Genomic DNA, 13142 nt, shown 5'->3' with positions numbered 1-13142 from the left:
TTAGTATGTAACCTAAGTGATGCAGTTGTGAATGCTGGTACTTCCAGAATGGATAAGTGCTTTAACATTGACAGGCCATTAGTCACTAACTTCTAATCTTGATAAAAATTGTAACATCAGGCTCTTGGGCTAATTATATCGCCTTCAGTACCAAACACGATAGAACTTGTAAAAAAAAGAAAAAGAAAAAATGCAAAATTCACTAAATAGTCCAAAATTGGCAAGTTCAGGCACTGAATGACATTATGAATGATTTTAATGATAGTTTGATTTCTTGATGACGAAAAACTGACTTGAATTAAAAATGTATTTCAAGAGGGTTGGTATGGGTATTAACAGTTTTACTAATAAAGTAGAGAACGTTTCTACCTGAAGATGGCCTAAGAAGGTCGAACCTTTGTTCTCTGCTTTATTAGTAAAAATGTTAATAGTTGAGATAGTTTGATTTGTTTTGGGTAAGCTGCTTGTACGTGGAATCACAAATGAAACTTGTTTCTTCTTTTTTTATGTATAAACTTTCTTAGAAAAATTGCAAGTAGACTCTCTGTGGATGTTGTGCTCTCTGTGGTATATTTGAGTGTTGTTTCGGTATGTTATTCTTTCATGTAATTACATTTCACTAGTTCGCATCTCTTCACACTTATCACTTTCAATTTAGTTGAGTGAATTACATTGAAAATAACAGGCCCATTTATACTTATACTAAAAAGACGTTTAGATTTGCAGCATAACTGTTCAAAAATGTCTAAAGTAGTAACTTCTTTGTCTACCACCTACCTACATGACAGTTAGAACTTTTACAAGAATTAAAACCACAAACTTTGGCCTACAGATAAGTGTAGAAAGCTTCCAAAGTGGTGATTAAATTTTAGATTGAATACGTTTGTGGTTTTAATTCTTGTTTCATTATTTTTGTAGCATGATCCCTACTTAATTTTAAAATTAATAATTTTTAATATTATTGTTTGTTTACATTTCATGTTGCATTTATATAAATATAGAGAAACTGTTGTGTATCTAGCCATCTGTTGGATTAAATTTAATTTAAAATATATTTAAGTACGTACAGAATATATTTCCCTTGGTTGTTTTTAAGCACAAAGCGACAAAAAGGGCTACTTGTGCTATGCCCATCAATGATATCGAAACCCGGGTTTTCGTGACACCGCTTTTATAGGCGTCCTTGTGAGTAGTAGGCTGTAACTATATATTCTTGGTTTATTTGTCTTCTCTCTTGGTGGGTCTAACGTAATCGGTCCGGCATGGCCAAGCGTGTTAAGGCGTGCGACTCGTAATCTGAGGGTCGCGGGTTCGCATCCCCGTCGCGCCAAACATGATCGCCTTCCCAGCCGTGGCGGCGTTATAATGTGACGGTCAATCCCACTATTCGTTGGTAAAAGAGTAGTCCAAGAGTTGGCGGTGGGTGGTGATGACTAGCTACCTTCCCTCTATTCTTACACTGTTAAATTAGGGACGGCTAGCACAGATAGCTTTGTGCGAAATTCAAAACAAACAAACAAACTAACTAACTAACGTAATCTTGTATATATTGTGGTGTCTGTTCATGCACTCGTCTGTCTCCAGTTTACAACAGTTGTTTCCTTTGCAATGTTTGAAAACCTGCACATTCAAAGCTCAACATTCATTTTTGGCAATGAATGTTGGCAATGAGAACAATGAGAATTTTGGCAATGAGAGAACAGGTATGAGTAATATATTCATAAGAAGCTAATGTCATGGGTATTAAAACTTTAAATAAAGTACAGAACAGCGACCTTTTTAAAACATCTTCAGGTTAACCTAAGAAGGTCGAAACGTTGTTGTTCTGTCCTTTATTTTAATTAAAGTTTTAATACTCATGCTAGCCATCTTATGAGTACATTTTTACCTCCAGTGGGTTTTTCATCATCATGAATATGAATAATGTTGATGTCAAATGTTATTATTCCAAAAAGCAGGATATTCTACATTAAAATAAATTGTCAAGAATTAAAAGATCATCTTTCACATTTAGAAATGTGATGTAACTTAAAAAATAAAACTTTAGGTTCACTGTATGTTACCTTATGCGGCTCTTAGCATAACTGAAATGCTCAACGATATCTTTCGCGGTGGACGACATATTAAGCTCACAACTTTGGCTTTGAATGAAAACAAGAGTGCAACAGAATAAATCTATTTAAATTCATGAATGAATTTAAATTTTTCGTATCTCTGGGGACAGGTATTTTTGCTTGTAACATGTAATACTCAACAGCTAAACTAAGCTATATTTCTTCACTCAGACACTGTCCTCCGTTCAGTGTGCTTGTAACTTTGATTGTATATCAAGAAGTAAAGGCGGATTTTTAGTTGATTATTTTGTGTTTAGTCTCTTTGTTCTTTAAGATAGCCGATATAGGAATTTATATTTATTTTGTAGTACACTTTCTGGGTGAACGTCTCGTTTTCCACAGAATCATTAGAAGTGTGAGTACAGCAGATTAGACAAACAATTTGAGTTGTGAAAGAAAGAACAAAAATTAGGTTCTATAGTTGATTAAAGACATCTAGTCAGAAAATAAAGGAATGATATCTTTCTAGCTTTGACTAAAGAAAAATAACACTGTATAATGATCATTCTATATACTCAGGGCAATGTCCATGCACAATCTACACCTACACTTGATACAAATAAAACATTTCTCTTATAGTTCCATAGATTATTTGCACTTTCCTCAGTTAGATATTAACTATAAAACGTTTACATAAAAAACAAACAAACCTCTCAATGTTCATAATTAATCCCTAATATAATGTGGAGTCTAGTTAATAGGTGGCCTTTTATTTATTTTATTTAGAAAATATATATTTACTGGGAAGAGGTACTTAGGTCTATCATCATCATGTAAACAATACCTGTCAATTTCTCTTACTAGTTAATTTTTTCTCCAATATCTGTCAAAACAGTTTATTGTACTATGTGAGAGTCTATCTGCTGTTATTACCATGTGTGCATATTTATACATAAATTCAGATGATGATGTTCTGGGTAGTTTATAAGCTGTTGTGAGTAGTGTATTTTGTATTGTTTGTAGTTTTGTTTGAAGTAGTTTTTTGCTTACATTTATCCATGCAGGGGCTGCATAGTCAATTTCGGGTCTAATGTATGTTATATATATTTTTATGATGTTGTCTACCGTAGCTCCACTGTTTTTGCCAGTTAGACTCCTGGCATAGTTTGTTCTTCGTCAGATTTTTGTTCTAATATTATTTATGTGGTTTACCCGCGAAAGTTTTGAGTCAAACGTAAGTCCTAAAAATTTTGCTGTAGCAGTCTGGAAATAGTTCTCCATTCATATATATCTGTGGTTGTGGTTTTTTATGTTTAGTTAACTTAGTGAATCCTACTAGTTGTGTTTTAGTTGTGTTTATTTTTATTCTATATTTTTGGCATATTCACTTACTCTATTTAGTTGTGGTTGTATGTTTGTGGCTGCTATTGCTGGTGTTGGTGCACTTTTCCAGATTGTTACATCGTCTGCGAACTGTGATGAGTATCAATTATTTGGATCTTTCAGAGGCATATTATTCAAATACATGATGAATAAGATAGAATTAACTACTCCTCCTTAAGGGACTCCAGCTTCTGGAGTGAAACTCTTTGAGAATTGTTTGTTTGTTTTTGAATTTCGCGCAAAGCTACTCGAGGGCTATCTGCGCTAGCTGTCCCTAATTTATCAGTGAAAGACTAGAGGGAAGGCAGCTAGTCATTACCATCCACCGCCAACTCTTGGACTACTCTTTTACCAACGAATAGTGGGATTGACCCTCACATTAAAACGCCCAACGGCTGGGAGGGCTAGCATGTTTGGTGCGACCGGGATTCGAACCCGTGACCCTATTTGAGAAGGTCCCTTCAACATTTATTCTACATGATGTTTTCCAGAAAGTTTGATAATCAGCGAATAGTTCCCGCGGTAGTCCCATTTCTTGCATTCGGAACCGGAGACCGTTATGCCATGGTGTTGAATGCCATCTCAATATCGAGAAAACAAGCGATAGTGCATTCTCATTTATTAAAACTATCTACAATTGCTTTGGTTAATTTGACTAAGTGGTATGTTTGTCTGAATTTTCTGAAACCATTTTGTTCTTCTGGCAATTTTGATATTTTCTCCAGGAATGTGGAGAGTCTGTTAATGATTATTCTCTCTAGAATTTTGCCTACACAGCTAGTCAGGCTGATTGGTCGGTATTTATTTGGGTTATTGGCTGGCTTTCCTTCTTTATGGAACATTAATACATTTGCATGCTTCCAAGAAACCGGGATATAACCAGAATATAATGATAGATTAAAAATTGCTGTGAGATGTTCAAATAATTTTGGAGTGCCTTTCTAAAGAAGATTGGCTTGTATACCATCTTCTCCTGGTGATTTTTCTTTGATGTTTGTTGTTGCTTCTATGAGTTCTTGTGCTGAAATTGTGTTTGTAAGTATTGTTTTTATGTTGGCGTTTGTGTTGTTGATTTGATAATTATTTAAGTCTACTGGGAAGAGTGGTTTGAATAGTTCACTGTTATTCATAATAAAGTTATTTGCTTTATAGAAGTATGTGTTCATGTCTGGGTCGTTGTGTATTTTAAACGTGTTTTCAAGTTGTAGTTTGAATATTTTGGCTTTTTCTTTATTTGTATATACTGTGGTATTATTGTGTTCTAGTGGCGGGTATTTTCTTGTTGTTGTATCACCATTTGTTAGTCTTTTTTAGGTGTGTCCAAAATTGTTTTGGATCTGTTTTTTTCATTAAGTTTAGTGCAGAAATCGTCCCATTTTTCTTGTTTAAATCATTTAACTTCTGCTCTGATTTGGTTCCTTAATCTGTTTATTTGTGTTTTTAATTCGCTATCTCTTGTCTACATGTATTGTCTTCTTAATTGTCGTCTGTGCTTGATTAGTGCTAACAGTTGTTTATGTGGTTTCCATGTATTATTTATAGTTTTATGTTGTTGTTTTGGTATTGTCTGATTTGTTGCGGTTTGTAAACACTCTGTAATTATTTGACAGTAGTTGTCAATATCTGTTTTATTTTTAGCTGTTGTTATAATTTTGTTTGGCAGTTGATGGCCTAATTGTTTTCCGTATTCTTTCCAATTTGTTTTTTTGTAATCAAAATTCTTTTTTCTATGTATAATTATTTTTAAGGGGTGATCGAAGACACACCATATAGGTAAATGGTCGCTGTCTACATCTTTTCCACACTTGAAATTTTATTAGCTTTTGGCTCATATTGTAAGAGCTTAGGCATACGTCTAGTATGTCACTAGTATTAGTGGCATGCGTAGTATGCGTCGGCGTATCGTCTTTATAGTGCCTTAGATTTTTTGAAGGATATGAGAAGAAAAAAATCTGTTTAAATATTGTCAATGTATTCAATTTTAAGAAAGTACACTGTCATCCAAGTATTATGGAAGTGCGTACGAAAGGTTACGCATAGATTAGTATGTAACCTAAGTGATGCAGTTGTGAATGCTGGTACTTCCAGGATGGATAAGTGCTTTAACATTGACAGGCCATTAGTCACTAACTTCTAATCTTGATAAAAATTGTAACATCAGGCTCTTGGGCTAATTATATCGCCTTCAGTACCAAACACGATAGAACTTGTAAAAAAAAGAAAAAGAAAAAATGCAAAATTCACTAAATAGTCCAAAATTGGCAAGTTCAGGCACTGGATGACATTATGAATGATTTTAATGATACTTTGATTTCGTGATGACGAAAAACTGACTTGAATTAAAAATGTATTTCAAGAGGGTTGGTATGGGTATTAACAGTTTTACTAATAAAGTAGAGAACGTTTCTACCTGAAGATGGCCTAAGAAGGTCAAACCTTTGTTCTCTGCTTTATTAGTAAAAATGTTAATAGTTGAGATAGTTTGATTTGTTTTGGGTAAGCTGCTTGTACGTGGAATCACAAATGAAACTTGTTTCTTCTTTTTTTATGTATAAACTTTCTCAGAAAAATTGCAAGTAGACTCTCTGTGGTATATTTGAGTGTTGTTTCGGTATGTTATTCTTTCATGTAATAACATTTCACTAGTTCGCATCTCTTCACACTTATCACTTTCAATTTAGTTGAGTGAATTACATTGAAAACAACAGAACCTTGAATAATAATAATTTGAATTTCGCAAGAAGCTACACGAGGACTAACTGCGTTAGCCGTCCGCAATTTAACAGTGTAAGACTAGAGGGAAGATCAGCTAGTTATCACCACCTACCGCCAACTCTTGGGCTACTCTTTTACCAACGAATAATGGGATAGACCGTCACATTATAATGTCCCCACGGCTGAAATGGCGAGCATGTTTCGTGCGATGGGGATTTCTGGTTAATATCATTAAATCGATGTTTCGTTACTAACGCTTTTGCTGTTTAATAGCAGTAAATTCCAATTTTAAAATAAGTTACTAAATAATGATTAAATCTAAAACTTTAATATAAACAAACAAGACCATTGAAGATCCGATAAGTTATATATACTGCGGAACAGGTGGGCATTTTCCCTTCTGGCCAATCAATAATCAAGCAGAAATAACATTACAAATTATTAATACTGTTATTATTAGGTTCACCAGAATAGGTTTGATTTTTAAACTTTCCTTTGATTCATTGACTGGGTGTTTATACTTCAATTACTATAACGAATTATTTAAATTAGTATTATTTTGTAATATCTTTTCAATTTATAGTAAATAAATGTATTACCAGAATCATTTATATATAATTTAAGAAATTGTTGTTGTTTTTTATTTCGCGCAAAGCTACTAGAGAGCTATCTGCGCTAGCCGTCCCTAATTTAGCAGTGTAAGACTAGAGGGAAGGCAGCTAGTCATCACCAATCACCGTCAACTCTTGGACTACTCTTTTACCAACGAATAGTGGGATTGATCGAACATTATAACGCCCTCACGGCTGGGAGGGCGAGCATGTTTGGCGCGATCGGAATTCGAACTTGCGACCCTCGGATTACGAGTCGGACGCCTTAACACGCTTGACCATGCCGAGCTAAGTTAAGAAATAGTCAAAGAATTATTTTTTATTCGTGATTTTCAATATAATCGGAAAATGGAGATAATGAGTTATATTTTCAAAATGAGGCCATAATTAATTTTGTTTACATAGAACTGAAGAAGAGTTTCATCTGCTTAAATGTTTTTGCTTTAAAACATAATTCTTATATAGCTTCGATGAGCCACTGTGTTATTATTGATTACCGAAATTAACTATAGGATTTTACATTTTTTTAATTACTTGTAATATTTTTCATCAAATAATTATAGAGGTCCCTCTCTAAACATCGAGTTTTACCGCCGTATGCTGCTGTGAGGTGAATATCAGCTTGTGTTAAAACAGAGAAAATTAGGTTTATTCGCAGTTAGATATTTTTAAAAAGTTTGATGATGTGATTTAGTAATTATGGTGATTGATTATGTAGTTTGATTATAACTTTTAATGTTGTGAATCTTATGCCTGTAAGGTTTCACCATCGGCGTATAACTGTTACCGTTATTAAGCGTTAGGCCACGTCAAAAATAGTAAACTTTAATTTAAAGTAACTTTGAAAAGTCAAAGGCTTATTTGCGAATAGGTGATTATTAAATTTTGTTTGATGAAATAAGCCTGAAGTCAGATGTAGGTGTAACTTAGTCTAACGTTTATTCTATGACTCATATGAGAATAACAATAAAGATTTGTAACGCATGATGATTATGCTGTGCGTTCTTAGTTTTGCGTTCTTCAGATCCAGTTTCGGTTAAGGCAGTTGCTGAAGATATGGGCTGGAGTGCCATGCTCTCTCTGACAATTGATTACAGTTCCAATCAAATACAACGACAAACAGTAATGTAATTTTGTAAAATATAAGTGGAAATAATATCAATAGATATCGATTTTGTAATAATAATGACATTAATAGCAATAACAGTTTGGTAATGGTCTGTGCAGAAATTAATTTGTGATTATTTAGAAACGAAAGAGAAAAAAATCAATACAAGTTTGAAACTTAAAAATTGTCTAACTACTATACCTACCAGTATTAAGTTGATTTATATGAAGATATGCAGTAAATAAATTTAAATAATATATTTCAACTATCTTGTGCTTTTTCCACCATCATAATATAAAATACTGTTTTTGTATCAGGGTCCAATGCCACCCCCCCTCATGATTCTCAAAGAGGCTCCAATGTACCATTCAAGCTCTTCTAATTTTCCCAAGTTACTTTTGCATGGTAAGAATTCATACCTAAAAACAAACCCTATTAAAGACATCTACCTGTTGTACCTGTTTCAAATGTGATACCCACAGAATTTTGAAGTACCTAGGAACTCGGCGTCTAAAGTCAAATTCAGGTCTAATAACCATGAAAACTCATTACGAGATCCCAAACTATAACATGCCTAGATGACTCTAGCCCCTTCACTTTCTTAATGTGGAATTCTAGCTATAAGTGTGACTAAGTGGTAAATTTCTTTTGGAAGCTAACATTTTTCTAAATTGAAAATGTATTTTCAATAATAAATTTCAGTGACATTTTCCCACCCTTCCTTCACACTAAGAAATGGTATTAGACAATGAGAGAGTGTCAGTCTTAAAAGAGTGATAAAATTATCTGAATGAGGTGCTTGTATACAGAACCAGGATAAAAGATGTGTTGATATAGATGGAGAGTATATTACCGAGAGCAGTTGAATGGGGTATAAAAGACTGGAGAAAATGAGAAAAATTCAGATTAATACTACTTAGATGAGCAATGAAGTAGAAACCCTGAAGGTTGAATAACAGTTGTAAGTGTTATTGGAAATACATTTTCAATTTAGGAAAATGTTAACTTCGTAAGCATAAGGAGAGCTTTATTTTGTATTGATACTATTCAAACTAATTCACGTATTTCTAAAAGAGTATCTTACCTCCTCTCACACATATAGCTATTCTCATACAGCATTGCCCTCTAAATGCAAACAATTTTTGTGTGCCACAAACCTTGAATCTCCCCTCTACCCCACAATCAATGTGGTTCACTGTGTCTTTACATGTAAATCATCATGCAACAACCCTCCACCAATAAGAGTGCAACACAACCTTCTGATGCATATGGCTCTCTCTAATTTATTCAATCTATCGCTTCTCATTGGACAGTTATGAAGTGCAGACATTTTTAACATTGTGTTGTTTTTCATGCAATATCTTCCTTAACTTTCTGAAGTAGTACTTTAACATTTTTGCTCAGTTTATACAGTTTGTTTTTTTACCAAGTCTATTTAATGTCATTTTGGATTTCCAAACTTTGTGTGATGACTTCCAAAATCCTATTTTTTCTGCTTTATGTGTCAATTTTTTTCTTTTCTCTTTATGTTTATTTTATTGATTTTATTTGTGCTGTAAGTTTTTTTTGTCTATTTATTAGTTTCTTTCTAGGGGATTGTCCATTTTAAGTATAGGATTTCATTCAGTGGCAAATATTGCCTGCCAATGTATGCTATATATATAATATATATATTTATTTGATAAATATACCTGTTCCAGACTCTCTTAACCCATGGACTTACATGGGTATAGCAGAAGGGCATAGCTACCTATTCCTTTAAGTGAATAAATCAGAAGTGATCTGTTTTATAAAATATGTTTTTTGTGGTTATCGATTGTATTATCTCCGGTGTTGACATTATTCTGGACTTTCCACCTCTTTCTTTCCCTTTTTTATGATGATGAGAAACCCACTTGAAGTAAAAATGTATTCTCAGGATCACTGGTACAGGTATTAAAACTTTAATTAAAATAAAGTGGAGTATATTAGAGTCCTTCCCATTTTGTAGTTCTGAGCTGGTGGACCTTGGAGGACTCCTCATGAATACAATCACTTTCACTTAATAAGCTGTGGAGCAGTGGTGTTTTGCTTGCGTATACAAGCATTCAGTATTCCATTCTTGCACTTCACCTTTGTGCAATGGGTTACAGAGGTTGATGTTGCACCCAACTTCTGTTCTGTCCTATGTTGAGGGTGGGGTTGCATATCCTTTACAGAACCAATTCACTTCTATGAACTGGAATCTGGAGGTTGTTTTTGCACTCCAGCTTTTGTGTTATCCTATCCAGAGAATGATATTGCTTTGAAGTAGATCATTCATGTTGTAATTCACCCCTCCAATTCGGATCCTTCGTCCTACCATCATCCAGATTAGAGCTTGACAAATCAGTATAGATCTTCACAAATATGTTAGTTGTGATTCTTCATCCTAACTCAATTTTTGTTTTGCCTTATGATCTCTGCCTCTGTATAGTGGATTTCAGAGGTTGATGTTGTGAGCACATGCACTCTAGTGTCTGTGTGGTCCTATCTAGAAGGTGATGTTGAATGGTGCAAAGATTCTCCCTTAGTCCTCTATCTCCTAAAGATGCTGTTGCACAGTGGGGTACCAGTTGGATTGGGTTTGGTTTGATGTGAACTGTCACATTGGCATATTTGGATATTGGGTTCCCCTTTCTATGGTTGTGGATTTGTGCATGTGTCCAGTTTAGTAGTTTGGTTTGAAAATTATTTGCACCCATTATATTCAACTTGAGGTGAATATGGTGTTGAACCTTCTCCTAATGTGTTAGAAATTGTGTTCCCAATGTCTCTTGATTTTGAACTAGCTGTGTATGGTTCAGCATGCTGTAACTACTTTGGGTACATAAAGTTTAGATTTTCTCACAAACATTTCAGTAGATGAATCTCCTACAGTCATCCTTTTCCAGGATTGAGTTTCAGGTTTATTGAAAGTCAACTTCAAACACGTCTGGTTTCTCTCCATTTTCTCACCCATGTATGTGACACATATTTTTACACTGGGTGCAAAATATACTTGGTACAGAAATGATGTAGTCTCTCACGTGTGTTCCTTTCCCAATAGAGATCACAGTTCATTGGTGTTCTTTGGACACTTTTAATGAATACTTATCTATATCTCTCATAACAGTCCCTCAACCTGATTAATGTAGGGTTCTATCTATATGTGTGAGAAGAGTTAAGATACTGTGTCAGAAGTTATAATTTGCCTACACTGAAAATTTATATATTATTCCAGTAGGTACTTGACACCACTCACACTTCCACCTTTCCTCCTCACTTAAAACTAGTACTTGTGTTCTGCATAATCGTGAAGTAATAGATGAGTTACATAAAATTATACAGTGAACCATGTTGACTTAAAGGTGGGTGGGAGGAGTTTCAAGACTTGTGGCATGTGAAAAACCTTTTGCATATGGAGACCAGCAATGAACAAGAATAGCTATGTGTATGAAAGGAGGTAAATACCTATTGTAAATACATTTTCTTTTGTAGTTAAAGTTATAAATTTCCCTGTCTTCATATGTAGAAGCAAAACTAAGAGCCCCCCCCTTCATTCCACAGTGGTACATCTGCAGAGCCACAACACTAAAAACTGTTTTTAGATGCCTGTGGTGGACAAAGCACAGATAGCCCAGTGTGTAAGTTTATGCTTAACTTTAAATAAACAGACAAAAGTAATATTTAGCAATACAATAAAAAAGTAGTCACTGTTAGGCTTAGAAAGAATTGTATACAGGAGTTTGTCTTTTTACTTTGATATACATATAACTGTCTCCCCATAAACATGTGTGTGTGTGTGTGTATATATATATATATATTTAAAACGTGTATGGTTTATGTTGAGAGTAAAAACAATTAGGATAAAACTTCATACAGAGCTCATAAACATATTTGTAGTTTGTACATAGTCGTGTATCAGGTGAATTAGATTTGGTACAGAAAATTATTTTACTGGATTTGAGTGAAAAGATTAAATGATCATTTGTGTTCATGCATTTGATATTTTAATAAATTGAATTTAACTTGTTGTTTCACAATCAGATTTATTTTTGTTTTAATTCAAAGCTTCACCATGGACTATCTGAACCATGTGTACTGAAGGAATTGAACCCCAAATACTAGTGTTATAAACCTAGGAGTTAATTGCTGAGCTATCAGCATGAATAGGCTCATTTAATACCAAAACAGTGTCTGTTAGAGTTATGTTTATGAATAGAAGAATATAACGTTAAGTTCTCTTATCAAGAAAAAAATTCTAAAAGTTTTGGTAAAATGTGGTGCCTAAGTGATATAATGATAAATTTTCTTATAAACTCTAACTATACCTCATAGCTGTAAATTAGGTATTGGATATTCTGAAAACATTAAGTGTAATTAATCCAAGCAACAAAGAAAAGCCAACAGATATTTTGGGTATTTTCTATTTTATCTTTACCCAACAAATTAATATGCTGTATCATATGCTGATATTCCAGATACCCTATTTAATTCAGGTTTTTATGTACATAAAAATACCACCAATATGGCAGTTAATATTAGTAATTACTGCTATATATATTTTTCTTGGAAAATTAACTGTCACCCAGTGTTTTTCATTTTTTTCTCTTTAATGTTGTTGGTTAAGATAGCATTTCAAGCTTTTGAAGTGTTTGAGTATGTTTAACCTTTGTGTATATTGGCTGTGATGTAATAAATGGACTCTAAGAAGTAGTGAATGGTATAAAAACAAATAACTTGGGGATTTAGTTGATTTTTTCACCCTTAAAAATCCATTAAAAATGATATATTGACAAGTGTATCTGTCTTCTTAAGCAAAAGCCGAAATACGGGACAGTTAATTGAGTATTGATTCCCAAATATTTTCATTTGTTACAGTCTACTGTATTCTAACTACATTGTGTGTTTATCATTATATTGTTTTTTCTTCCTGTAATGTGTTTCTTTTATCAGATCTTGTACTGATACAAATATTACTGAATTTTGTATTTAGATAATTAGAATAAAAAAAATGTGATGCATTGAACTGGAATGCTATCACAAATGTAGTACATGTTTATATTTTGTTTGTTTATATAGAGAGCTCATCCTATTATATACTTTGGTTTTAGATGCAGGAATATGGTCACTTGAGTGAAACTTATGCACTACATCTAAAAAAAGAATGTTCACAATATATACGAAGCTTGTTATCAGAGTAAGAAAATTTATGATTCAATTATTATTTTCTGTATATATACATTTTCTATACATGAGTAGTATTTTTGT

General features: G+C 33.5%; 1 protein-coding gene across 3 annotated transcripts in view; it reads left to right on the top strand.

The window, feature by feature from the left end:
* The first annotated feature begins 6688 nt into the window (after nucleotides 1-6688).
* LOC143244061 (protein FAM200C-like) overlaps nucleotides 6689-13142 on the top strand; it is a 40331-nt gene continuing 33877 nt past the window's right edge. The window contains exons 1-2 of one of the 3 annotated variants that reach the window (XM_076488085.1): nucleotides 6689-7885; nucleotides 12986-13071. In XM_076488085.1, coding sequence (XP_076344200.1) covers nucleotides 7820-7885; nucleotides 12986-13071 — 152 coding nt within the window. In that variant the 5' untranslated portion in view covers nucleotides 6689-7819. Of the gene's footprint in view, nucleotides 7886-7911; nucleotides 8277-12985; nucleotides 13072-13142 lie in introns of those variants that run through there. The other 2 variants (XM_076488084.1, XM_076488082.1) reach the window with 2 other exon arrangements.

Source organism: Tachypleus tridentatus, chromosome 2 (assembly GCF_004210375.1).
Source record: "Tachypleus tridentatus isolate NWPU-2018 chromosome 2, ASM421037v1, whole genome shotgun sequence".
Classification (NCBI taxonomy): Eukaryota; Metazoa; Arthropoda; class Merostomata; order Xiphosura; family Limulidae; genus Tachypleus; species Tachypleus tridentatus.
Note: the sequence above shows the minus strand (reverse complement) of the source record. Positions and strands in the feature narration are given on the sequence as shown.